Raw genomic sequence first — 26,736 nt, 5'->3', positions numbered from 1 at the left:
ACTCGCCGCTTCCGTCACCATATGACGGGATATGTGCGGTGGCGTGCGCTGGACGACAGCTGAGAGTCGCGACAACGAACCAGTTAAAGCCGCCTCCCACCGATCGACGCCTGAGTCTCGGTCGCTTCAGGGATGGGTGACTAAACAGCGGGATGTTAACCGATCTAGATGCTCGCTGCATAGCTTGACTGGCAATGTGACAGCTGAAGGAAAAGCCCGTGGAGCCGACAGCTGCTCTTGACCAACACCCATGCACGTCGTCTCACACTGGGGAATGCCGGCAAAGCGTGGGATGCGCCGGAGTTGGCTTCCGCCCTCTCATGGCTGGCTTTCCGGACCCCAGGGGCAACTGGAAGACACGTCTGCGCCCTGGAAGCCCAGACGGTTGCTGATGATTCCCAGGGATCCCTTCCGGCTCGCTCCCACTCAGACCGACTCAGGTCGGTTCGTTTTGGCGCCCGGAGAGTGTCGGACGTCATGTTTTCGCCGTTCGGCAGCTTTTTCTGGCCGCCGGCAGCCGTGTTGGGTGCGGCGGCATGGACAGCTGCTACACCACTCAATAAATAGACGGACAATTGTACCGGCGGTTTGCCAGGATTATGGCTCACCGGTTGTAACTCAGTGACCACGGTGAGTCACACCTGTTGATTATAAACAGGCGGCATATGATCCCTCGTCACATCCCGGTGTCGGCGGCCGTCATAGGCTCGGACTGTGATGACGGCGCACTGCCGGGTGTACTGGTGTCTAGAGAACTCCCCGGCTCTCCTGAATCACCGTCCGACGGCGGCAGATGGGATGAGTTGAAAGGCAGACACCGCTGGCGGGATGCCTCAGAGGCCGCCCCGCCCGGTGTCTGTTCTCTGAGAGGAGCGGTGGCCGGCTGGACTGGCCTACCGTAACGCGCTGTTTGCGTTGGCCGGCGATCAGACGGCGGCGCTGCCCTGTACTCCGCGGTCCGTGGTCTCTGGTCCGCGGTGGTCCGTGGTCTGAGAGGGGCAGTGTCCGCTGCCAGGGCCGCTGATGTCACACTCGCCACCTTCCGCCTCCGGCCGCGCTGTCCTTGGTCCGCGGTCGAGCACACACCGCAGCGACCGTCCGATCACAGCGAGATACTCGTCTCCACATGGTCAAAGCAGTGCGGGCGCTCGCCGCGAGCTGGCCCGGGGATCCCCAGTGCATAGCGCCACCAAAGTTTGTTTAGTCGACACTTTCCCTGCATAAACACAGGCCCCGTGTCAACTGATACCCGTCCGCGCCCTCTGAATACCGTCTAACATTCTCCCTCTGGCGTCTCTCGCAGGAAGGTGCCGCCGCCTCCAGTCATCTCGTGCCAGCAGGAGCGGCCGCCGGCGCGGCTCTGCAAGTCGGCGCCGCCCATCGGCTGCGGCAAGTACGAGGTGTTCCTGGGCGGATCGTGCAACCCCACCACGTGGCGACGCGACGAGGCCATCCCGCGGCTCAAGGAGCTCGGCATCACCTACTACAACCCGGTACGTGACGGTGTGGTCGTCTGGGTGGGTGGGCACTTCCGCGGTACGGCCCTGGGTTGGAGAGGCTGGTGGGGTCTCTCACAGCCAAGGTCCCGGGTCGGCACGGTTCGGAAGCGCCGCTTCCGAACGATGTTCCGGGGCGGGCTATGGTCAGGGTAGCAGCGGCGGTCTGAAGGCCGCCGGGCGCCGCAGGCCGGTGTGTTGTGTATCTCGTTCATCTCTGCCGTCCGACGGCGGCGGGCGGGGGGCCAGCGGTATGCGGCGGCGCAGCGACGCGCGCAGTCGGCGCACTCTGCCAAACGACACGAATAGCTCCCCGGCGCACCTGACACCCTGTTTATGCGACGTCAGCGACGCACATCGGCCCCGACGGGTGATGTCATTCCCTCCCCCCCCCCCCCACCCCCGCCGATCTGCACCCCTCCCAGTCACTGACCGTGCTTTCTGTTCTCCCACAGCAAGTGGCGTCCTGGCACCCTGGCCTGATCGCTCTCGAGGAAGAGGCCAAGCAGAGTGCCACCGTGCTGTTTTTCGTCATCGACAACCAGACGCGCGGCGTGTCCTCCATGCTGGAGGCTTCCTATCTGGCGGCCAGCGGCAGGAAACTAGTGTTGGTGGTCAGCAGGCACGCCAGCAGCGCCACCATCTGCGGAGAGAAAATCACAAACACGTGAGTCGGGCTCTCTGTCTACCTAGCGCGGGGAAGGGAAGGTGAGGGTGAGGGGTCTGACCCAGAGGTCGGTCGACCGGTGATGTCATGGTCACTATCGGCCACCAGGTGAGCCTAAAACAGAGCCGTATCGCGGCCGATCGCCCCTCGCTCCCTCCCCTCTCCTCCCGGCGGTGATTAGGGTCGACAAAGCGACCCTCAAACGCCCACGACGCACTACTCTTCAGAGCTATCTTACGGCGGTGTTGACTGCCGTAGTCGAGTTCACGAAAATCTATCTTGGTCCGGGTGGCTAGGACCCTCACTGTGCTACTGTAAGGTGTTATTTTCGTATCGGACGATTTCGGTACAGGTCTTATCGCGCCCGCGTTCGCTCGCACTGTCGCTGTTTATGTCCGCATGCGCTCTGACACTGTATCTCCTCCTTCGGCAGTGAATATTGCGACCTGAACCGAACACAGAACTACCTCCAGGACCTGGTCGAGCGACAGGGCCTCCCCGTGTTCGAGACCATCTCGTCAGCCCTCGACTGCACTGACAAGGTACGCGCTAGTGGACACGCGTGCGAGATGCTACCGTGTGGTGGGGTGTCTTCTGAGGCGAATGGCCGTTCCAGCGTGCCGCTTTGGCGCCGGGCCTGAGTGGTTCCTCAGAAACCTGCCGTCTGTAGTGAGCCTGAGGCAGCCGGCGGCAGGTGTGGCGTCATTGTTTAATCAGGTGCGCGGATACCGCGCCGCGCACACACACTCACACAAGGCCGGTGCGGGACGCGATAGCGGGGGCGGGGGGACGGCCGCGCGGCAGGTGGTCCGACCCGATGGCACCTTATCGGCCGGACTGTCCGCTCTGATCCGCCGCGCCACTGATCCGCCCTGATCCCGCCGTACTACGGGCCACTCTCAGCGGGTGCCAAGGCTGCCGGCGCTGACCGCGCGACCTTCTCCCGCCCGGCAGGTGCTGAAGAAAGACATCCGGGTACAGGACCTGCGGCTGGACGACAATGCCGTGCCAGTCCGGAACGCCCACATCACGCTGGCCGACAAGCTACAGTGAGTAGGGCGGCCGCCGGTCACGCGACTTAGCCAGGGATCAGGGAGCCACTTGTTTCGTCAGTGGTGCTCATAGCCTGGCCTTGGCATTTAACATAAGTAGCCACAGCCAATGTTTTGTTATTGTAGTTATTTGGCAGCGGTCAGGTGGTGGACTAAATCTTAGCGATCGGATGTTTTCGATTTACAATAACACCAAAGTCAACATTTGTGCGTTTTGTGTTCTAGATTTCATTGTTTACATTGGAGCCCCCTGGCACCCCACCCACATGTGCCTAACGTCAGTCTTCCTGTCTCCTGCAGCAAACTGCGTGAGGTGTTCGCGAACCAGGACTCGGAGGGTCGCGGCAGTCTCAGCCCGGCTGAGGTCTGCACGGCGCTGCGGGTCTGCACGGGCCGCACCATCTACCCCAACGACTGCCTGGCGCTGATGGCGCAGATCCGGGAAGTGACCGAGCAGACGGCCGGCGGCTCGCCCGACGGTCGGCTCTCGTTCGAGGACTTCTGCCTGCTGGTGACGGAGCTGCAGGGCAGCGGCCGGCGGGGCGGCCGCGGCGGTCGGCAGAGTCCCTCCGTCCTCTCCCGGACGGCCGAGATGATGCACCAGTTGCTGACGCCGCTGACACGGGTGGCCGAGTGGGTGCTGCCCCAGCGGCTGGCACGCCAGCTCAGCAACGGCTCGGCGCCCACCTCCGACGTGCGCGACGTCTACCTGGGCGGCACGCTGACCAACACCAGCTGGAGAGAGAACATCGCCATCCCCATCCTCAAGTGAGTAGCGCGATCTCTCCGGCCGCGGCTCAGAGTCATGGATTTACGAGGGCTGACGTAGTCGACCTCGACTTAATGGATGGAGCTGTTGCTACGCTATGGATCTCTGTCAATGTCCGGCTGCTACTTTTGAGCCAGATTTATAACTCCCGTTATTCAGTGACTAGTTTGGAACCGCTCTGCCTACTAGCCCAGATTGTCACCATGTATGGCCCGGTGTCTGTGCGTGCCCGTTCTGACCGACGCCTTCCTCTCCCCTCAGGAAGTCGGCGCTGACGTTCGAGCACCCTGCCACTCTGCTGGCTACCGAGCGGCTGACGCCCACGGAGGCGGCGCGGCTCGAGCGGTGCCGGACGCTGCTGTTCGTCATCACCGACACCTCTCGGGCGCCAGCGCACATGACCATGGCGGCGCACTACATCGGACGGGGCGCCTCGGTCGTGCTCTGTATCCAGATGCTGCCCGACAACTGTGTCATCCAAGGCGAAAAGGTGAGCGTGCTGCCGCTGTCGTGGCGGGGACTGGGGGTGGGGGTTTGGAGTGGGGGTAGGACCGGTCCGCCGCGGACGGGCTCGGCGGCGCGTGGGCGGCCGCTCTAGCCGTGTTAGGAGCGTGCCGCCACTGTGATTTAGAGGCGGACCTAGCGTGACGTCGGCCCGACTGACTATGGACGTCTATGGAGTCGAGCGGGCCGACTGTTGATGTCACTGTGGAAAGCTGCTAGGCCGGTCTGAGCGCGATCGCGGCTGGATTGGACTGTGTGCCGCGCGGTGCCGGGTCGGTGACAGTGTCTGACCGGAGTCTCCTCTGTTCCCAGCTGTCGCCGACTGCCATCAAGGACTACAACCGCGGCCGCTCGTACCTCTCCGATCTGGCCAGCCGCAAGGGCGTGCCCGTGTTCGAGACGGTCGCCGAGGCGGTGCAGAAGGCCGCGCAGCTCTCGCGGAGGGCGCGGTAGGGCCGCCCGCGCGGCCGGCACCAGTACAAACGGCCGTCCGGCCGGCCCGGGGCAGCTAGCACCTTCACCTACCTCGCTCGCCGGCTTACCCACCGTCACTGAGCGTCGCCATCGGCGCGGCTCCTTTTAACTCCTCCCCCGGTGGGCTCACTCCTCGGTATGTGTAATTTATTGTTCGGTGTGGTGTGGTCGTCCCCTGTGGCGGGCGGGCGGGCGGTTTTATTTATACAAAGTGCACCGTGCGCCTTTTAAAAGTAACTTGTAGCGGGTGCGGTCGCGCCGTGGCGGCGTCTCTGCGCCGACCGGCCGGCCGCGCCGCGCACCCATGTCGGAGACTCGGAGCGTCTTATGCCGCCCCCACTGCAGTTACAAAGCGAGCGAGCGAGAGCGCGTCAGTGTGTGAGCGAGAGAGTAGCGGGTTACTCAGCGTTATAGCATCAGTTCGCCGCGGTCTTCATGACAAATTCACATCATTCCGTCCACAACACGTTTGTCAGGCAGGACCAATTCATTCATCTTTAGTTTTACCATCAGTTGTTACATGGTGTGTGTGGCGCGGTGTGGCGCCTTCCTCTTGTGTTGTGTTGTGGGCGCGACGCCGGGCTGGCTCCCCGGGTGCGCCGCCGCCGCCACAGTATGCTCACTGGGCAATGGAACACTGTTTTAACAAAGTAATGTTATCCATTTTAAGTGAGCTATTTGTAGATGTTAGTAACCGAATAAACCAATGGATGATTTCATCATGGTGTGTCGTTGGTCGACGGAAGAGAGTGATGAGCGTCACTGGAGGGCGGCCAGCGGTCGGTGCCGGGTCAGGCCGCCGGCCGCGTGACCTGCCGCCCCCGCTCCGGGCGCCCGGCGCGGCGGAGCTGGCGGCTCGCCCAGACGCCGCTCATACCGGCCCAGAGTACACCGACACGGGTCAGACTGACGGAGCGAGGCGGCAGGCCGCCCAGCGAACAACACAGCAACCAGTTCTGGCCTGGTTGAAACCGCCCGGCGGGTGGCATGGTTTCGTGATGGCACGTCAAGATCATATAGCGTCTGGGACAGGTCATTTGCAATCCAGCTTGGCGAGGCGACACATGTCCAGACGCCAGCCGAAGCCAGCCGGCCGCACCCCTGGTCACGGGCGTTTGCCGGTGGGGGGTCGCGACCCAGCCGAGATCAGTCGCGCCGCGGCCCGACGACGCCATTCATTTTCATTCATTCTCTACCACAGCGGATGGTGCCTGTTTACGGCAGTTTGGCAGGCTCCGCCGAGCGCCGGCGCTCCGTGGCGTCCGGAGCCCTACCAGGGGGCGCCGGCCGCGCCCGGCCATGACCCCTGCGCAGACTCGGGGTGCTGCGGCGCTCGGAAGCGACTGTTTAACTTGGCCGGCCGGCTGGCCGCCGCTCCAGCCCTGCTGCCGACCTTGTGGCGCGCTGGTCAGACCTGGCTATCGGAGTCGATATCCGTGACTGGTCAGCTGCTCCACCTCCCGCGCGGCCCCGACAAACAGCTGGACGCTTGGGATGCGACAGACCGTGAGCGTATACAGACACCGATACACTGTGGACTGGAATGCAGTCGGCGCGCTGTGCCGTGTAATTTATCGCACCACTGGGAGCCAGTCACGTGGCAGCGCGCCGATCAACACACGAGTAACGAGCACAGTCCATCGTAGCCTTCCGACGATCGGCCGACGAATTCCGCCAACGAGCTCGGTCGATCGTAATGGCGGATCACCCGCGATCGTCTGCCAAACTACACAGAGCTAGAGAGGGTCAGCGCGGCACCGAACCCTTGCGGGTGGCAGGGTCGCTGGGGTCACTGACTGACCCCGGCGGCTCGTCAGTGACCTCTCACGGTCACCGTCCGCCGTGCCATCGCTCGGCACCAGTATAAACGTTTAAACGTTTTATCGGCGCGTCCCACCGGCTGGACGGCTAGTGACGGGCAGCGGCGGCGGACTGCAGCCGTATATGGCACCTGAAGACTAGTTCCATCGCACGGCACACGTGATATCTTGATTGACGTAGCCGCGTATACGGGTGCAGCCCACAGAAAAACGCCGGCTGTGTTTTAGCACGCCCGATACAGGACGGGCAATGGCCTTGATCGACTGATAGGTAGCGCTGGCATTACCGGACCGGCCCCGGTTCGGACAGTATATCCAACATCGCACCGCGTGGGGACAGGGAATACCACGGAGTTACGCGCCTACAACAGTATGCACGAGCTGAGACACAGTCGACAAAATGTATTTCACTTGGGCGATATACAGATAGCATTGTTTCATGTCGAAAGTCGCACCTATAGTGATTTCTTCTTGAACCGGTCGAGCACAGCCTTTTTGGTCGCGGTCGCCGCCTTGGCAGGGCCTTTCTCGGCCTCAATAAGGGCCTTGGACGCCTTCTTCGCCTCCTTGATGTATTTCTGAAAACAAACATCAGAGGGTCAGTATATGGTACAGACAACACCGAGCAGTGCATAACTTCACTAACGTTATCAATCAACAGCAGATGCTCCAAAATCACAGCATCGTATATCCTAACAAACAATAGGAAATGTTTCTTAATGTGCACTTAATCTAATGACATTCATGAATATTGTGATAACCGGTCACATATTAGCATGAACCATTGGAGGCACTAATTCTTCTTTGTGTAGCGGTCTCTGTTAATGGCTCTCTGATGAGTACTGGCATAAATATTAAGTGAGGCTCGCTGTCGCATTCCGGACCAAGAACAACTCTCAGCTTCGGACGATCCGTTCCAGATGCGTCCCGCACGTGTAAAAACACCGCCAGCAAACACTGTCAGCGACAGAAGACAATAAACAATCGACCCCTCCCCCGCCCGGCCTCGCCCCGGAGCGTACCCGCTGCTCGAGGCCTCGAACACCCTTCTTGCGTGCGGCCATTTTGCCGTCTTTGCTGCGGCCCTTGGTCTTCTTCCTGGGAGTGTAGTCGATCTTGGGCGTTTTGACGAACTGCGTGGCAAAACAGACGTCAAGTCAGCGGAGTGCGCGGTATACAAACATTTCGGACGGGCAGTGAGGGTCGTCGGACCGACCGGCCAGTCGGCTGTCCAACTGGTCTAAACCAGACTGACAAACGCTCAGACGGACGGACAGATGGACAGGAAGGACAGGCGGGCTGAAGGACAGGTGGACAGCTGAGTGTCGTCAGCGGAAGTACGCAGTTGATCACGTCTGCCACGCACGCACAATCGCGAACTCTCAGTGCGTACGCAGTTGGACACAAGGTGAACCCTTGCGTCCCTCGCTGCGATTCACACCTGGGATTGATCGGAGGACGAGATGGCTGGCGAGGCACCTGGTGGTCGTCACCAGACGTCACACCTGGACACATACGCACTGTCCCCCCCCCCCCACACACACACACCACACACAGACACACACACCACGCACAGACAAGACGGACGGGCTCACGTTGTGCCGAGGCCGCCCGGCCGGCCGGCGCGTCACCCCACGAGGCCACCCGGGAGACACATCAAGGACAGGCGCGGAGCAAAACAGAGCGGAGACCGCCAGCGGACACACCAAGGGTAAAGCCAAGAGAGCCACATCAAACAGCAAAACAATGGGGATTTTAGTCCGAAACACCATCGCAATTCTGCTAAAATTTACCATCACCAAACGTAATGAGTCACGAAGCTAATACTAATTTGTAACGTAAATAAAAACATGGTAAATAAAAATCACATAAGGCACATTAGATGCAAACAAAGTTGCAGCATCCTTTTTCATCTTATATAAGATGCAGCAACCTCTCCGCTGCACCTCATCAGCAACCTCATAAACGCCGTCATAGTTATCTCCAGTTATAAACTTCCATGTTATTATGTAACGTGTACTGCGTTGCAGCCGATCGCAGCGTAGGTGTTCTATTTTTGGGTGCGGTGTGGGGAGGGGGAGGTCGTCACTCACCAATAGTTTCTCCTTGGCCTGGACCTTCTCCTGCAGTGTGGCGGTGTCCACCTGTCCCAGGGCGACCGGGTCCAGCGTGATGAGCTCCGGCTGAATCTGTGGGTAGACGGGGAGATCGGGGTGAGAAGGGACAACAGTGGAGTAATAGACAACAGTGGAGTAATAGACAGGTGGCGAGTGGGGGCAGCCGTAGACACAGAGAGAGATGGAAACAGGCGCGATGAGCTCCGGCTGGATATGTAGGCAGGTGAGAGAGAATGAAGGTGAGAGGGGTAGATGTAGACACACCAAGAGGCATGGGTGAGCGGAGGCAGCTGAGGATGAACTGAGACTAGGGAGCAGCTAATTAGACAGGCAAACAGATTGAACCATGCATAAGACGAGAAGGACAATAAGACACAAGCAACGCGAGAGATGTGAAAAGTGCGAAGACGAGATGAATCTATATATAAATGCAATGAAATGAAATGCAATGAATTTTCTTGGCCCTATTTTGAATACAATTATAAGCATGAGGCTTAGGGTTTTCATTGCATTTATATATATAATCATGAGCCTTAAAACCGCGCTTTCTTTCATCATTCGACGAGATGAATCACAGATGTGGCCGAGTACCCGCGGAAATATGAGGGATCAAATGTGAGGCGGAAAACTAGGAGAGGAAGGAGAAAGAGAGAGAGGGAGGGAGGGAGGGAGGGAGGGAGGGAGGGAGGGAGGAAGAGAGAACTCATAAACAAATAAATAAAAACGTTGTCCTAGTCCAACGCGATCGTGATCAGAACCCCCTGCCAATGTCAATACCAAGTCCGTAGCAGTGCAGCTCCACTAAAAACTGGCGTTCGACGCGGTTCGCTCCCCGGACATTTCTCAGGCTCGCCAGGAATTCAGGGGCACCCCTGTTGCCGCTCCTCCACTGACCCACCCTCGTGACCTTTCTGAGCTAAGTGACCTCTGTGCCACCCTGTCCGACCGGCCAGCCGCCTCTAAACGACCGATGACCCGGCAACAGGCGGCGGGTCAGACGGGCGCGCCCAGCGCGGCCCACTTAATGACTAATGAGCTCTGAAATCATCACACTCACACCCATCCCACATGGCGCGCTGATGTGTCATGGCCTTGGCGTTGCGATTTGGGCGGCGCGGTGGCCCGGCGCGGTGGCGCCGCTTCCCTCCCGCCTGGGAAGAGACGCGCCGCGGTGCGAGTCCGTACCAGGAAACTGTCGCCGGTGCGGCTCAATGAGACATCGCGACTCGGCCTTCCGCGGGGGAGGAAGGAACAGACGTGCGTGTGGCTTGGGATGGAGGCGAGGGGTTAGTGGGGCACCATTAGGTCAGGAGAACGGGGGATGGGTGGGACAAGAGCTAGCCGTGGGACAGTTCCGGACATATCGTCTCACAGCTGAGCGATGGGACGAGGCCGGCACTACGGATACGGGTGCTGGCCTCGTGGATACCCTAAGAACCTGAGGACGTGACGACCGAGATCCATAAGAAGACGACGGAGGCCGTCTTCATCTTCCGCTATACTGAGCACCAGGTTTCCTTACAGGCGTAGCTGATTTGAGCCGCATAAATATGGCAGTACGAGGGATATACATGTGAAACGGATTCTCCCATAGGATACTAAGGATATTTGTTCCTTGTTTGTTGGGTTAGGCCCTTTCGGTCCAATAAGACCATTTCAGAGCCGGGAGGATGATAGGATATAGGGGGAGACACTGGTCTGGGCAGGCTCCGTAGTGAGTCGCTGGGGCTGAGCCCGTCCAGAGGACAGGCCAACCAGCCCCAAGACACTCACTGCACCCGGCTACGGGGTGCGCTCCCTCGGGAGCAGCGGTGCCGCTCCAAGGGACCAGCCCGCATGAGATAAAGCTGCCTGTCCAGCCCGGAGGAGTGGAGGAGAAGGATTTCAGTATCCTGAGGATAGAAGCACGGACAGGTGTGTACTAAGGATAAATAGGATAGGATACTAAGGATACTACATTCTGGAGTTCAACTGCGGGTTTACCATAACCAGTGGAGAATAGTGGAACAAAACGCATTCACCGTCCACTCACGACTTCGGTCATTGGAAACGATAAGTGATGATACTGAGTCACGCTGCAAGTCTTTCCAAATTGTATCAATCACCGAACCGAGTCATGCGGCCCCCGTACACATTTTTGTACATTCCCCGAGGAGTAGGAGGAATCGCGCTTTTTCAGCTGTACGCAGAGCACGCGGGCCGCCCCTGACCGGGTCAAAGGTCAGCTGCTCAGAGCCAAGGCCACCAATCAGTGGAGCGGGCACTGTGGACACTCGGCGCCGGGGGCCCGTTCAACACTAACCGGCGCCGGGCACACACGGAAATGTCAACACGGGAGTGTTTTCACACCCCGAATAGGCCGCCTAGCTATTTATACTCCCCTCTCACGGGCCGCATTTTCTCACACCGCGACAGAGGGAACGAGAGGGCACATTGCGTCACACGCTGAGTTCGAAACGTGTAACCGATGCTATCTCTAAGGGATATGTTACAGCACTTTCTATGCTCGATTCGCTAAACCGCGCAACAGGTTATACATTAGCAGGTAAGTCACACGGCAACCAGGGTCAGCCGGCGGCAAAAACTGTTTTCTTGCAAACAGGTTGTGGCGAGCGGCTTATTTGATATTTGCGGACGGACTCGGCGACAGAGCGGCTTTCGCAGGATTCCAGCGCGGTGTCGGGCGTCACAGGTCCCGCTCTTGCCGGATAGGACACACGGAACTGGGGCCGCGCGGCGCGGGTTATCAGAAGAGCTGCTTGTTGGAAACACTGCGGAAGACCCCAGCGCCACAGAGAGGCGATGACAAAAATAATACACGGTGTGACGCAAATTGCGCGAGTTATGCATAAGACGGCAGATATCCGTAGGTAAATGTTACGGCATAAAAGACTTTGAGGATTAGTGATAATCGACCTTGGCAAGGACAATGTGATAAAATACGGACATCAACAAAGAAGGTCAGGCATATCAGATGAGCACTACATGTCCAGTGGAACGGTATTCTCGCTCCCATATCGAACAACTGATGAGGTGGAAATCAACTACACAAATAAGCTTGCTTATCAAGGTCATCGACTATCCAGGCCAACTTCAAGACGCGCACTCGATCTGGATCCTCGAACTCTTTCACTCAAGGAAGCGAAATGATTTGAGCCGTTACTATCTCATATCTAGTCTGGTTTTGGGAACAGCCGGCGATGCATAGAGCCGGTAATATTCCATGCTGCGTGAATCCATGCACCGGGGATGTCTGTGTGCATGCCGGATATGAGGCATGAGAGAGCCTGCAAGCTAGAAGAACATTTAACTTCGGAGAAATGTTTTCGACACAATTACATGGAAAATGATGCGATTTAGCAGTTTTGCATTTCACTTGGTACGTGAACAATGAACTGAATCGGCAATTAGGAGTTGTTTAATGTGCAAGTTGCAAGCATGCGACAGGCATGTTAGCAGATAGTGTCAACTGGGAAGACAGAGCAGGCGACTGGAAACCTGATACATCGATGCTGCTTTTGTCATGCAGTCATGTTGACGCTCTACTGGTTGCACCCACGTATTGCATGTCAGTAACAAGTTTGACATCAAACTGCACCATTATTTGTTTACAGATGACCAGGACATAGTTGCAAGATTAACGGACATGATTCTCGGCAGCCCTTTCACATGCTGTGTACGTAAGTCACTGTAGGACGTCATAGGATGACTGGATGAAGCTCATAGGGAGAAGCTCATTCCTCAATCGTGAATATCCAAAAGACGTATTCACGATTTTCCCCACCCGGGCTATTGAAGCCGACAGTAACCGCTCGATATCCATTAATCTATCCACAGGTGTGCCTCAAACCATCCCGGCCAGCCGGAGAAATGAAGCTCATCGAGTGCAAGTCGGAAATCGATCGCGTCACTGTCCTTGTCGTATCACCCTGCCCATCATCGCACATGCATTCTGGCCACAGGAAACTGCTCGCCCGACGAGCCGGTTTGCCTCGCCGGTCACATCATCATCTGACTTCATAGCTATTTGCCACCCGACGTCCGTACGACCTTCGCTAGGCTGCGCAACAGGTTTTGCGCGCAAACAGGTAAGTCCCACGAGAAGGAGGAATGAGCGACGTCCGAAAAACTCGGTCTGGCAGCGGCCGCTCGGGCGCGTTTGAAGCCGGGAATGGCTGACACGTTTGCTGGCGTTCCGAGTACGAGCGCAGAGGTGACACCCGTCCGAGGCGCACTGTGGTGTGTTTACACACGACACGCGGGTCGGGGAGTGACACTATCACCTCGGCTGGACAGCGGTCGTCCGCCGGGACCGTCAACTATGCGCACCATCTCGTGCTGGCGCCGGCCAAGGTGCTCTTCACGGCATCGTGTCGCGTGGACACGATACGCGAGTAGTGTGCCACACCGTGACAGGGGCACGATGGCACCGAGGTGGGCGCAGTGGGGAAAAGGAGACAGCTCTCCCACTGCGCACACCCGATCGGTGGTGTCACCGCGCCACCAACTCACACTTACACACGGACGGCCACCTTAATCTGCAACACGGAACCGATCTAGTGGCGATACGATAATTCCCACTAATACTGATCCGATCCATACCGGCAGAGTCCCTCGAGAAGAAAAATGGACATCTGAGTCAACAACCTATCAGCACTAGACGGCAGACAACGCGGAAGCAAGGACATCGCATTTGCATTTCCTCGTCATCAAAACGACAAAAACACTTATCACAATGAGCCAAGGTGACTAATGCTAATATATAATCCAGTAAAAACGCTGCCCCAGACACGGACAATTGTTGTCCACACGTGCCTGTGTGACCGTCGGGGAGCCGGGAGCTCTGGGGCCGCGCTCTGAGCCGCGTGGGACAGTCGCCCTGTCACTACCGAACAGTCACAGGCACACGGTAACCAGACAAACACCCCATTTTACGGCACCTCGCGAACGAGTCGTATTGTTTGCTGGTGTTTGTTCAGTTGCATCACGGCTTTCCTCCGAAGAAGATATCATATCCGGAGAGGTCTTGTGACTTTTACCTATAATACCATCACGAATCGCTCTGATTTCCTGCTGTGGTGCTACCTGTTCGAATGGCACAAATCGGTGGCGCAGACAGAAAAACGTCGCGGTCGGAACATTTTGGTGGCGCTCCGTGCTAGTCTCCGTCCACGCACACCCAGTAATGACCCGCCACTCGGAGAACCAGTGCCGCCCCCGCCGATCGTATCGGAGCAGTGACTGCCACCCGACGGCACGGCGCCGCACCCCGGCCACCGGCCGCGAGCGCCCGGAAAGTCGCCGCCGCGCACACATCTCACAGGGGTTATTCATCAACAGAAAGGCGGAACATGACGTGAGCCTGATTCTACTAAGAACAACCTCACTACCTAATAACGCCCACGTCCGTCCATACTCGACAGGATGGCTGGAATAAAAAGTCACATCGCGACTAGGGAAGACAAGTCGGTACGTCTATTGATCGCCGTACTGCGCAGATTCACGGGCCTACATTGTCCAATCAAACAGACAAGGGCAGTCACCCCTGTCCGAAGGAATAGTTTAAAGTCGGATGTCATACAGATGTCCACTTCTTACTAGGAGTGACGCAATCTTCAGTTTGCATAGTAACCCTGCAGAGTTTATCCGAGCAAATGTGAAGTTAAGATAGAGCAAAGATTCCCAGCCGGGGGCTCCCCTCGGGGGATTACTAGGGCTGCATGTGGCCGTAGAGGCCTATGAGAGGCCCATGCCTCCTAATTCAAAGTAACGGACATTGTATATCCCCAAATAACGGTTGGGGGAAGGGAATTGATGTTGCATTAGCGTTAAGTGGGGGATCGATTCAAAAAGGTTGGGAACCCAACAGATTTAGAGATGAAAGTCACATCACAGTCGTTCTAGAAAACCCGCATAGGCATGATTTGACGTCACCGATGAAAAACCAATGAGCAAGACTATTGAGAAAAGTTTACGATTCGGAATATGAGACAACACATCAAACCAAATTGTTGGCTATGACAGATCACAGGATGATCAGCAGCCTCCAATAATTGATTCATCGAACAGCTGAGCGCCGTCATGCCCCGCTGATCACTCGCTCTTACTGCGTTCATGCATCAAAAGACGCTACACCAGAGATCCGAACCACCCATAAGGTGCCAAGGGTTACCAGTTTTCTTCCTAGCCTAAAGCAAGAGTGTCAGTCGACAAACCATGACAATGCCAATTCTGACAATAAAAAGACAGCTAAGCATATACGACACTCAGAAAAACTTCAGTGTTGGCTATATAACTGGTCTGACCACATTGTAATACACAGCACATTCTCCTGAGCAGGTACTTCCCGACATTCTACAATGCAGGTGCGCGACGAAGTATGTCGCCCATCCAGCCACTAAGTCGTCACTTACCTTTTCCAGCAGTTGTTTGACCTCCGCCTCACGCCGTTGCTTCTTGGTCTGGTACGGGTTGCTCTCGTACGCGTCAAAGTTGGCCTGGCCGGCACCTGAGGGCGGCAGGGAACAAAGGTCACTACATGAGATAGTCGTCTTCAGCCAAACAGGCTTGGCTTCATGTATACAGTTGGCGAGGTCATTAAACCGCTGTTAATTTCCACGCGCGCGTTTCCGGCGGGTATCAGCTCGGTATACATATTTACTGCGTTTTCGACACACGGCGCGCGCCTGCCGGCAGCAGCCCGGGGCGTCTGCCTCATATCAGTGTGTCCACGATCCGTTAGCGCGGCTGGCGCGCCTCACTGCGCCCTGGGGACGGCCGGCGGCACGCGCGGACCCCGCGGACCGTCCCTCAGGGCGGGGCCGCCCCGCCGGGTGTCGCCGCAGATAGGGAGGCGCCGCCCGTCTGCTGGAGCGGTCGCGGGGGCCGCCCGGCGCCCGGCGGTGCCTGTGGTCCGCGCGGCAGAGGCGCCCGAGCGGTGATACTTACCGTCCCCCCGCGGCCAGTTCGACACCTACAGCTCACCAAACAGTCGCCACAGAGATTGCGGGCCCGAGAGAGCCACCGTCCATCGACCGAGAGTGATGAAATCGGTGGATATGCCAAACACATTCAGCATTCTCAACATAAGTGACTCCCTTACTACATACAAGATAAACCAATCTTGTAGCCCAAGCAAATCCATAATCAAAACTCTCACCACGGAATGCATACAACGCCACAATTTGGCGATATCCTCTACCTAACCTTGTTACCGTAAACATCCCTTCCGTCCCTCAGGTCCCCTCCTATGGGGCTCCCGTCCCTACAGTCCCCTCCCGTGGGGCTCCCGTCCCTCCCTCCCGTAGGGTCAGCGCCGCCGAACCCCAATCTCCAGGCGGCCGCTCGCCGCGCCACCTACCGGGTACCAGCATGCTGGTGAAGCCGTTTCTGTGTCCGCAGCCGAGCACGTCCTCGTAAGGACAGAACTGGAGTCCGCTGACCGAGCCGGCCATCTTGTGTCGCAGGTAGGGCCGGTCCGGAGTACCGGTGATACAGTCGCGGTACACCTGCAGGGAAAGAGGGAAATCTGTCAGAGAGCACAGGGCGAGAGTTTAGGTGTCTATGATCAGGGTTTAAATGGCAATGGACATTATGCAGTGGCAGAAGGTTGGACTAGGGGTTCGAGGATAGAGGTACGAATGAGTGTTCAGAGGGTGGTATTTAGTTGCCAGCAGTGAGAGTTTAGCAGTGCCAAGTCACGATTAGAAGTCAGAAGTCGGTTAGACAAAATCAGCAGTTAGAGGTCGGGGTCGATCTTAGCAGTCAGGGACAAGGTTCAAGGTAGATCACGGTCAGATATCAGATCGCGGTTTAGCGACAGGGACAGAGGCGAATCATCTGGGGCGGCACAGCTTTACAGTTAACTAAGAGAGCCGATAAGGTAAGCGAACTGGGGATGACAGCTAAAAGAAGTGATGGATGCAATTTATCTGCCCAGCTGATTCAAGATAACGTTCTTATCTTTGCTATGACGAATGAGTTGGTATAAATGAAGCACCTGTTTACTGGTCTAAGTGATAAGGCTAGATTAGCATTACCGGGGCAAACGATATCAAGGGTCGGGAGACAATGGAAGGTAAGACGCATAAAGATAAGGAATCAAACGACATCGCTTTTTTTACAATGATTCACAATGACCATATTACCCGACCTGGAACAATGGGCGTCAATGACCCGCTTCCGAATAGATCGGCTCAATTTCCAGGACCTGCCAATGAGCAGCGGATGTGACCACTGACGACATAATCAGACGCCAGCCCAGCCCTGCCGGTCGGGAGCCGTCGCAGCGCTGCCGGGCCCATTGTCCCCGTCGGCAGCGGGTCTTCCTGCTCCTACAGTTAGCCTGCACCCGCTGCCCACCGGCCGCTACAATACAGTCCGGCGGCCCGGGCCGGGTGGTTTCCCGGAACAGCGCTCGGGCGGGTGGCAAGGCCGGTCGGTCAGGTGCTGAGACGCCGCCACCGGGTCCGGGACGGGCACACGACAGGCCGCCGGACCGGCAGCAGTTTTACGCACCGCCGGGAGCCGGAGCCGCAGTGACTTCACTGGCCGCATTGTGAGCGGATCGGCCGCCGCGCTGCCAACCGGCCGCCGCCACGCGACTCTAACACGCCGACCGGCCCAACAAGGCAATGGCATGAGGCACCATTGTGGCGGATAAAACTCGGCAATCCTGTTCGAGCGGCTACTTTGGTAAACCGGCTTTGACGTGTTCATTTGCTGACCATCAGCCACTAGCGCTGTTCGCTGATTAGCCGGATTAAGCCAGCGGTCTTTGTCTTTGGTAGCTGATCGCTGTGGCGGCGCTCTATCTCACCGGTTCCACACCGCTCAATACGGAGACCACGGGATAGTGTGCCGTATGTCGTGCGGTTTGGCCAAATGTCAGTGAGCCGAACTGGTTCCGTGATTCGCCGAACGGAGGCGGACCACACGCCGCGGACGGGAACGGACGGGTCGCCGCCGACCGCAGTCCGTCACACAGTACCTGAACGCCACGCCACACACCGGTGTACCTACCCTGGCCAGATACCCGACAGAGCTATAGACTGCGCTGGAGGAGGGGTAATTAATGGTAATTACGGGCTGATTAAGGGACTCGTACACTCATTATACATGGCAGACAGACGGATGCATATCTCAGCTGAAACCTGAAATTCGATACACTGTCACCCGACTAGCACTATGAAAGTTTTGAACATTGAACACCCATCCGTCCACGACCTTAGTAACAGAGAAGGCGCAACCCTTTCACCCAACACGGAGGGACCGTGAGCTACTGAGTACCTACCTCCACTGTGTTACCCACGGCGGCTGCCAGCAGGTGCTTCTGGCTCCACTGCAGGTGACTAGCTCCCGCACCCAGCCGGTACGACTGAAGACAGCCGTAGGTGCGCAGATCCCACACTTTTACAGTCCGGTCCACACTGCCCGTAGCGAGATACCTGACGAAGGAGGAACAGGGTCGGGTCACCGGGTCATTAGCAATGTGTCGTTATCACTGAACATGTGTCAAGCCATCGGGTGACACATTAGGGAGTGATTACACGGAACCTATACCCAAAGCAGTGGTGAACAGATAGAAGACAAACACCACAGGGTGGGCTTAAAAATAAGGCATGTCTCTTGCGATGATGATACTACTTGGGCTTGATGACGTTCTCACAGGCTGTGCTATGTGGTGCTCACTCATTCTGCCTTGCGAATCTTCCTGACACTTTGTCGTTCTTTTACTGCTGCTAGGAAATGTCAAGAGGGAAATAAAGAGATCTCCGCATTTCAGTGGGAATAATGCATTTCACAATTTAAATGCAACGTCTTGAACCCGGACTTCGCAACCGCACAAAAATCTAAATAAAGCGATGGGTAATGAACCATTATTACCACAAGGTTACACGCTCACAATACACAAGACTGCGACCTGCGGTCAGGAGCGGTAACGAGCTTTTTCCGCGGCTGTGCAAGCCGTTCCGCATCAGCGTTTTCGACACTTGTCAACAAGCCATAACAATAATGGACCGTGTCATGACGGCACAGTTGCGGCGAGCGAGCGGGAGAGCCTTCCAGGAGTGCGGGAGAGTCACGTGGTCAGCCTGACACGTGGACAGATACCCTACTCGCTGACACAGGCGCCAACGCTTCCAGGACCGCGGAAATCAACCCCAATTACGTCTTAGAACCGTCTGGACACGGCAAGCTATTTGCAAACGAAAATAAACCTTAGCGAGACGTGTTTGCTCCTCTCAATCCGGAAAATGGTAACCAAAACTTCTTAACATGTCACTGTTTGACCCCGAGATCGCCCAAATATTTATCCTCTAATACGCATCGCTTGGATTAAATGGCTAAAACAGGCCAGCTTCATGCGCCAGACGGCCAGAACTCTGCTACGAGATCAGTCAAATATGTGTAAACACACACCGCGTGACCCAGCACGCACAAAGTAACACAGACAGAAACAGTTGCATCATTCATCGGAAACCTCCCACAAATTCATCCCAATCGAGACAGCGGGGTAAACTGACCCCATAGAGAGGCTACATCATGTCCCAAATGAATCAGCACCGAACGGTAATCAATTGAGAATGTAATGCCGCTATCCAAACATAACATGGCATTGGACACTGCTCAGAATATTTATGGAAGCATAGATGTCGTTATTTTCCATGCAAATAAGACTACCGTCTACCAATTGTCTGTTCACGTGGTATTGTCTAAACAATGTAAACGTAACGATTCTATTCAATTTGGCATCTAAATGTGCATAACTTTTCTTTTGTATGGTTGAAAGCTCAGTTAGTTAAAAGTGAAATCGTAAGCAGATGAGCGGATTCACATTCGATCCCACCAGAAAAAAAAAAAATCCATTTTGGTATTCATTTCTAGGTGTTCACCTGTTCATATTAGTGCCTATCTTTCATTGAAAAGAATGAGCAACTTCACTGAGGGTATACCATCTATTAGAATTTAAGTTTGCATCTGTCAAATCCCTTCCAGCATATTCCGAGAGAAGGCAATATTCTCAAACCAAGCCGTTTCGCTAATTCTCTTGCCTGCTCCATCTGTCCTTCCAACGCCCGTTAAGCCAGTAGTCTACTCTGTAGATACAGTTCGGGACACCACAACCACAACCACGGCTAAGCCGGGAGCGACCGCTGCGACATCTCCCGGCACTCGTCCGAACGAGTCTAAGCCGGACACCCTGCCAGTGCCACATCCAGCGAAACGGAGTGTTCAAAGCCCAGAACACAGCGAAAACCAGTTTATAACGATAAATGGCAATTTTATGAGAGACAGTAAATTTCGTCATATTCTATTAAGTTGCTAACAATATTCTAAGAATCGTCAAACGCTTGCACGTCAACTTACATAATACCAATGCACACAAATTTATCGTTTGAAGTTTCTAAAGAGAGCTCTAACAACATATTTGCAAATACGTCAATCCTCCGTTCCGTCGTTTCCATCCTCAGGATAGTCAAATCCTTCTCCTCTACGCCTCCATCCCTGTTGCGGGCTGGACGGGTAACTTTATCCTATGCGGGCAGCTTCATCCCAGGAGCAGGCCCGTAGCCGGGTGCAGTGACTGTCAGGGGGTTGGGTGGCCTGTCCAGACCAGGTGATAGGCTCAATCTCGACGGGTCACCAAGGTGCCCGCCCAGGTCAATGGATCCCCTAATTTCTAGCATTCTTCCGGCTCTGCAATGATCTCATTAGACCGAAAGAGCCCAACAAAACAAACGAACAAACGCCAATCGCTAATTATATCCCCGTGACACTGCTTTTCATCTGTTCCCAGTAAGTCTCCACCACCCTTCATCCTCCCTTCTCTCCCCTGCTCTATCTCCCTCGCCTACCCTCCATCCAAGGCTTTTATCTCCAGCCCTCCCCTCTCCCTTATCACTCACATGCCGGGGTGATCCACTCTCCCCTCATTCCCTTCCCCTCTCTGCCTCATCTATCACAACCTAAGCCCCTAAAACATCCTTCCCTTCTCCCCTCCTCACTCACGTGCCGGTGTGATCAACGCTGACCGCCTGGACAGGATGTGGGTGGCAGAGTATCTTGGCCACGGGCTCCGGTACGTTGGGCGTCCACATGCTGACCACACCGCGCGTGTGACCCAGACACAGCACGGCGTTCGCTGGGTTCTGGCACATGACGCCCAGTCGGCCCATCCGTGTGTGCGTCTGTGTGACGATCCGGCCCGTACTGACGTCCAGCCAGTTGAGAAGGCCCCGCTCCGTCTGTTGGATGGGAAGAGATCAGGTCAGGTCAAGTCAGCTCGGCTGAGCTGGTCAAGACAGTTTAGCGAGCCACACTACATTCGCCAGATCTGTCAGGGTTGAGTGTTAAATCAGGTCATATCAAGTCAGTTCAGACTAAACGGCTGTTTTACGACTTACTGTGGAGGGAAAAATGTCGATAAGACGCCAAACCTAGAAGTTACCCGGTGCCCTTAAATAGACTTATGACAGTTTGAAGCACGTGCTGAACCAGGCGAAGGTCGTGAATAAAAACACAATGACGGCTATTCACAATCAAGGTACACTCATATGTTGTTGCAAGCAAGGATCGAACCCGTGGCGCCAACAGGTCTACCGAATCATACCGCCGTGCACACAGTTCCATTGATTACTTCAGAAAGGCACCAGCCCCATTCTTTCCGAGTCCACCATCAAAACCCCCACAGCCATGCGGCTACCGGGCGAGGAAAACACAAAAGCCTGATTGCGCCGCCGGACCAATGGTTTCTGTAAACTCATCAAAGTTTTTAGTGAAGCGATGTATCCGGACGGCAGGGCAGGCCAACGGACGCGGCAGCGGCGGCCACCCAGCGGCGCTCAGTCGGTGTGACGTCACAGGGGCGATAGGATCACCTGCTGATACGGGCGGCTGTGGTCGAACGGTACGGTACGGTACGGTACGGAGCGTCGTCAGTGGGGCATAGATGGCCGCGGCGACAGGTGGACTTTGCCCAGAAAATGACATCTCTCCATTCATGCATTTTGATCATGAGAATTTAAAATCACTTGATGCTTCGAGAAAGCAAACTCGTATGGTACAACACGTGTTGCAATCTTGGCGGTGAAAAAAGTAAAAACCCGTCTACGGAACGTAAGCCGGAAAGTTTCTAGGCAGGATCGAACCCAAGGCATTTGGATAACCCCTGCCGCTAACACGCTTTGCGCGTTAACATCGGAAGACACCGCTCGAAGCCAAAAGAACGCACGCCTTCCAAAAGCAAACCCCTCCGCGGACATAATGCGGTCACACGAAAAGCCTGATAGCGCCGCCAGACATGTGGGTTGTGAACCTTTCCGCAAAGTTTCTGTTTGATACGATGAATCCGGCTGGCCAGGCAGGCCGCGGAAGGCGGACGCCCCGGCCGGCCGGCTGTGCGGTAATGATAAGTGACGTCACGTGACGTCACAGCCGGCGATTGCGCCACCTGGCGCTGGCGCTGGTGTGACGGCCGCCGCCTGGACCGAGAATGGGGCATGGTGCTACCGGCTTGGGTAGACAATAGAACTTGGTGGTGTTTCACCGGTGATAGCAGCACGTGTCAAATTGGGTTTCCATGGAGACGTCAACAAACCCATTGCTCCAACACTACAAGTGTGACGTCAGCAGAATAGCAGCGTGCTGCTATCACCGGTGAAACCTGCTATCACCCTTCACGCAAGCAAGAACGTTTCGGGTATTCGAAACACTTATCGCCATGACCATACCTACGTTTCGGGTATTCTTTTCCACATTTTCCATGCAAATTGGAATAAGATGATCGATTCCATTCTGCGAATGCTCAACGGCCCCAGGATGCATTCCAACTTTGGTCAGACATTGGCCATTTAAGAGCGCAAAGATTCCCCTCGCGTTCGATGTCTCTCTGACGACGAAGATTCCATGCCGCCCGGCCAATCCCGTTCAATGTCAGCGGGGGCTTGGCTGCAGTTATGGAACGGGATTGGCCAGACGACGTAGAATCTTCGTCGTAAGTAGGCTCTACCATAGTACATTTACAGATTGCCTATTATGTGGGCATTATGCTGTCACGTCACCCAGAAAAATCCATATACCCGACGCAGTTTTCTACATTCAGATGAATCATGGGCACGTTTAGGACAGGGCTCATGGAAGTAAGAGTCGAAATGTGAAGATACTTTTATGAGTCATGGGTCAACCTTAAAAATCGACAAAATATGGAAAGAAATAATAAACTTAAAATTTTACGACGCTCAAGAAACAAGTATTTTTCAGTTTGGATGAATAAATTTAGATTCCGGACCAAAGTCACCGATGGATAAACCAGTCCCCGAGAGCCGGGGAAGAATCAAGGATGGGACTGGTGGAAGTGGAACCGAGATTGAACCTAAATAACTGAGCATGACCTAGCGTGGGGCGACCTAATTCCCTTGTCTTCTAGCTTTGAAACCAAAATGGATGCATAAAGCACTCACACAGCAGGTCAGTAGGAAGTGGTAGGGCAGGAACTCCAGCTTCAGCGCCCGGTGCAGCGTCTTCAGACAGTGCAGCTCGGTGCCCTGGCTGTCGTAGACGAACACCCACTCCTTCTGCGCCACCGCAAACATGTTCTCGTTGTGCAGCCACCTGGCGACGGAGGCGGGAAGCGTTAGTACGGCGATAGATTGACCGTAGCCTAACGATGGACGTGAACATGAGGCAGCATTTCGAGACACAGAAAACCTACACTCAATGAACAACGAACATGCGATTTAAATAAAAACATTGCAATTTTATGTCTGAAACCACTACCGACCATCATTTCTCCTCACTCGCAAACGAAACACCCAAATCGGCCCCCTAAAACCCCGGCAGAGCCCGTTCTCACTTGACGTCATGGACGGACTCGCCGACGGAGACCTCGCACATCAGCTGTTTGGTGACCCAGTCGAGGGCGGCCACGTGACCCAGCGACCCGCCCAGCACCAGCTGGCGGCCGTTGCGCGTATAATTGGCGCAGTAGGGGCCGAACTGGCGCAGCCGCAGCTCGAATTGTTTGGTGGCAGACGTGATGTCGACGGCGTCCCGCAGATCCGACTGACTGATATCGGCAGTGTCCTCGCCCTCGTCCGCATACAGGAAACTGGGGGTAAATCGCAACACGGTATAAGTTGAGGTCAAGGTCAAAATGTGTAATGGTCACGATTAACGGTCACAGGGCAGACCTCGGACGAGTTCCCACCGGACCTCGGGTCAGGTAGAAATTCATGTTGCGGTAAAAGACGACGGCAAATGGCAACGGCGTCACCAACAGCAAAAAAGTGTCATTTATTCGCCGCGAACCAGACCGATCAAAAATAACAATCAAATATGCAAAGATATCAATGAATGCAAATATAGCTTTAAGTTCTAGCCGATTCTGTCCTTTCACAAAATCCTTCAAGTTTAAGTAACTTAGCACGTGCGTCGTGCACCACACTAAATACAATGAATCCGTGAGTTCCCCACCAGTCATTCATAGCCCCTTTGCCCTATCACGCCCGCAGCACGGTCCTCCCCGCCCTCTGAGATCCGACCCACTGACCCATCCTCCTCCTGAAGCAGCATCTCGCCGGTGGCCATCTCATGGAGCGCCTGTTCCGTGAGCCGCTCCCGGCGCCAGGCGTGTGCCTGGTGCGGGCCCGGCCGGAGGGACGACACGTCCAGCCCTTCGCCCCAGTCATACTTGTCCAGCTGTGAGTGAGAGTGTGGTACCGGTCCTGTGGGCAGAGGACACAGTGAGGTGGCAATCAGGATGGATGCGTGAGTAAACAGAACAGACAGTCTGAAAAGGCATTTTATTGATGTCTAGTGTAAAAATTGGCAACAACATTCAAAGAGAGGAATCCTTAAAAATCCTTTATACAAATTCTCAAATCAGTTATTGGATGCCCTAAAAGTCATAACTTCTAACTAAATAATCACCTGGGAATGGATCTCCATCATCAGCATTTTTAGGCCTGTTCCATGGCTGCCTGGTCCTATTGTCTTTCTTCCGATCAGCTTTCAAAACCTGTGTGGCCTTTGAAAGCTCTTTCAACTTGTGTGGGACTCGGCCCTGCTGACGAAGCTGCCGCCGTTCCTTCTTCGTCAGCACTTTGGCTGACTCCATGACAGATAACAAATACTATAAAAAACTATTCTTCAAATGTAACACTCCAAGAACTGCAATTGCTTTGCATGTCCCAGTCCTGAAAAAAATGAACAGTGGATGTTTAAAAGCACAATGAGTAGCCTATGGATGTGCAATAAAATAACCAAGATGAGCACCCAAACAACAAACTTGACCAGCCCAATGCTTCAGTGAGATTGCATAAGCACAAACTGCACCCCCCTGTTCTGAACCCTGAACCAACCAGCATCGACTGCAGTGGTGAGGGCAGCTTCTGCCTACTCCAATTGCTGTAACTGTTTCAGGCTGATACTGACTGTTCATTATCAGTGGCAACTGGTAATGGGTCACGACACACTACAGAGCACATTCAATGGATGAGTTGGGGCTGGACTGTGTCAGTTGTCAGGCCATGTGAATGTGGCTGTTTAGAGACGCAGGTAGCAGTTATTACTTTGACTTGGTCCTTGGACTAGCGGCTAAGGCCAGGGTCATTAGTTGGTCTTGCTAACTTAAACTTTGTTTTAGAAGTGAAGTGTGATTTCTGTGGAATATACCTTCTACAGTCAGCCCACAGCCTTGAGTCAGCCAATACAATGAACTTTTGCTTACATTTCTATAGGAACCAAGCAAATGGCTTTTATTCTTAACTGACGAGTGACGCACAATGTGAAAGTGGCACAAAATGACCGTCCACATCTGTATACTTCACTGAACGCACGGCACAGTAGAATATTCGGTATTAGTATACATTAGGTCCGAGTGGACAATTGTGACGCTGTTGATACAAATATGTAACAGCAAAAAAATTAGGTTGTAGGTTAGGTTAGGTTGTAGGTTTGTAGGTTTTAGGTTGGTAGGTTTGTAGGTTTTAGGTTGTAGGTAAATAGGTAAGGTTAGGTCAGGTTTGATTGTTTTTCTTTTATTTCCAAGAAATATAAGTATCATTTTTGGATTCAGGATGTCAAATAATGTAAGAATATGAAAACTTTATCTTTTAACAGTCACTCGGATTTCATGTATACTTTTACCGAATATTCTGCAGGAATTATTCTTCATCCAAAGAGGCATCAAACATTCCTACAACTTCCAGCAACAGCTGAAGTTGAAGTGCTGAAAACATGGCAGATTTACAAGGTTTTGGAGCTCAGGAACAGAAACGCAGCTTATAAGCAGGCACCACCGGTCACGGTTGAGAGCAGAAAGAAGATGCCCTTTATACGTGTCAGCACTGCGCATATAGGATCCAACTCTCCTAATTTCCCCAGCCCTTTTTGCAATCCCTTATTTATATCATAACGCAAGCACACGCACCACACGACACACACACACACACACACACGACACACACACGCGCGCACACACGTGTTTCAGACACACGGGACACACACGGCACAGCGACGCGAGATATTCAAGATCAACGTTCTATTCATGACTACAAAAATATTTTCAGGTATATTTAAAATGACGTCATGAGACCATCCATCATTGAATGGAACTTACTGTAAAATTTGTGAACTGATGCAAAGATACGAACGCAAACTGTGCGAGATCATAGTGATTGATGTGATGCTACAAAATCTTAAACTTGATCATAATATTCAGACTAATGAGGGTCCTGGTGAAATTCAATTTTTCGAGGCAGGCGCATACGTCACTAAACTTATCAATCGTATCCCAAAATAACTTTTATTTCGAATGTGATTTTGGCGCAGGCGTT

At 54.6% G+C, this 26,736-nt stretch overlaps 2 protein-coding genes across 16 annotated transcripts in view; one reads left to right on the top strand and one right to left on the bottom strand.

The window, feature by feature from the left end:
- LOC122373284 overlaps positions 1-5,681 on the top strand; it is a 111,048-nt gene extending 105,367 nt beyond the window's left edge. For all 8 annotated transcript variants that reach the window (XM_043351204.1, XM_043351207.1, XM_043351208.1 and 5 more), the window contains 7 exons: positions 1,304-1,493; positions 1,952-2,163; positions 2,597-2,705; positions 3,118-3,212; positions 3,516-3,983; positions 4,246-4,474; positions 4,801-5,681. In XM_043351204.1, the coding sequence (XP_043207139.1) occupies positions 1,304-1,493; positions 1,952-2,163; positions 2,597-2,705; positions 3,118-3,212; positions 3,516-3,983; positions 4,246-4,474; positions 4,801-4,941 (1,444 nt within the window). In that variant the 3' untranslated portion in view covers positions 4,942-5,681. The remainder of the gene's footprint in view (positions 1-1,303; positions 1,494-1,951; positions 2,164-2,596; positions 2,706-3,117; positions 3,213-3,515; positions 3,984-4,245; positions 4,475-4,800) is intronic.
- Positions 5,682-7,169: 1,488 nt separating this feature from the next.
- Positions 7,170-26,412, bottom strand: LOC122373282 (WD repeat-containing protein 46-like). Of its 8 annotated transcripts, none has more exons than XM_043351194.1 (12): positions 26,331-26,412; positions 24,830-25,095; positions 24,450-24,624; positions 23,754-24,008; positions 23,362-23,512; positions 20,912-21,147; positions 18,192-18,345; positions 16,260-16,407; positions 15,313-15,407; positions 8,876-8,971; positions 7,805-7,915; positions 7,170-7,360 (listed from the first exon to the last, which is right to left on the bottom strand). In XM_043351194.1, the coding sequence occupies exons 2-12, from the start codon at positions 25,014-25,016 to the stop codon at positions 7,238-7,240; spliced, it is 1,731 nt and encodes a 576-aa protein (XP_043207129.1). In that variant the 5' UTR covers positions 25,017-25,095; positions 26,331-26,412; the 3' UTR covers positions 7,170-7,237. The 8 variants fall into 8 exon arrangements, with proteins under 8 accessions (XP_043207129.1, XP_043207134.1, XP_043207130.1 ...); XM_043351199.1 differs by having other exon boundaries at positions 26,151-26,407; XM_043351195.1 differs by having other exon boundaries at positions 26,382-26,402.
- Positions 26,413-26,736: the final 324 nt, after the last annotated feature.

The sequence above is a fragment of the Amphibalanus amphitrite genome, unplaced genomic scaffold (genome assembly GCF_019059575.1).
Source record: "Amphibalanus amphitrite isolate SeventyFive unplaced genomic scaffold, NRLGWU_Aamphi_draft 001472F_arrow, whole genome shotgun sequence".
NCBI lineage: Eukaryota > Metazoa > Arthropoda > Thecostraca > Balanomorpha > Balanidae > Amphibalanus > Amphibalanus amphitrite.
Note: the sequence above shows the minus strand (reverse complement) of the source record. Positions and strands in the feature narration are given on the sequence as shown.

Excerpts from the sequence above, each read along its gene's own strand:
- LOC122373282 (XM_043351194.1), bottom strand. The coding sequence starts at position 25,016 with ATGGAGTCAGCCAAAGTGCTGACGAAGAAGGAACGGCGGCAGCTTCGT. Across the intron at positions 15,408-16,259 it reads CACCAGCATGCTGGTACCCG|GTGCCGGCCAGGCCAACTTT; the intron begins GTAGGTGGCGCG and ends TGCCGCCCTCAG. Across the intron at positions 7,361-7,804 it reads TTCGAGGCCTCGAGCAGCGG|AAATACATCAAGGAGGCGAA; the intron begins GTACGCTCCGGG and ends GTTTGTTTTCAG.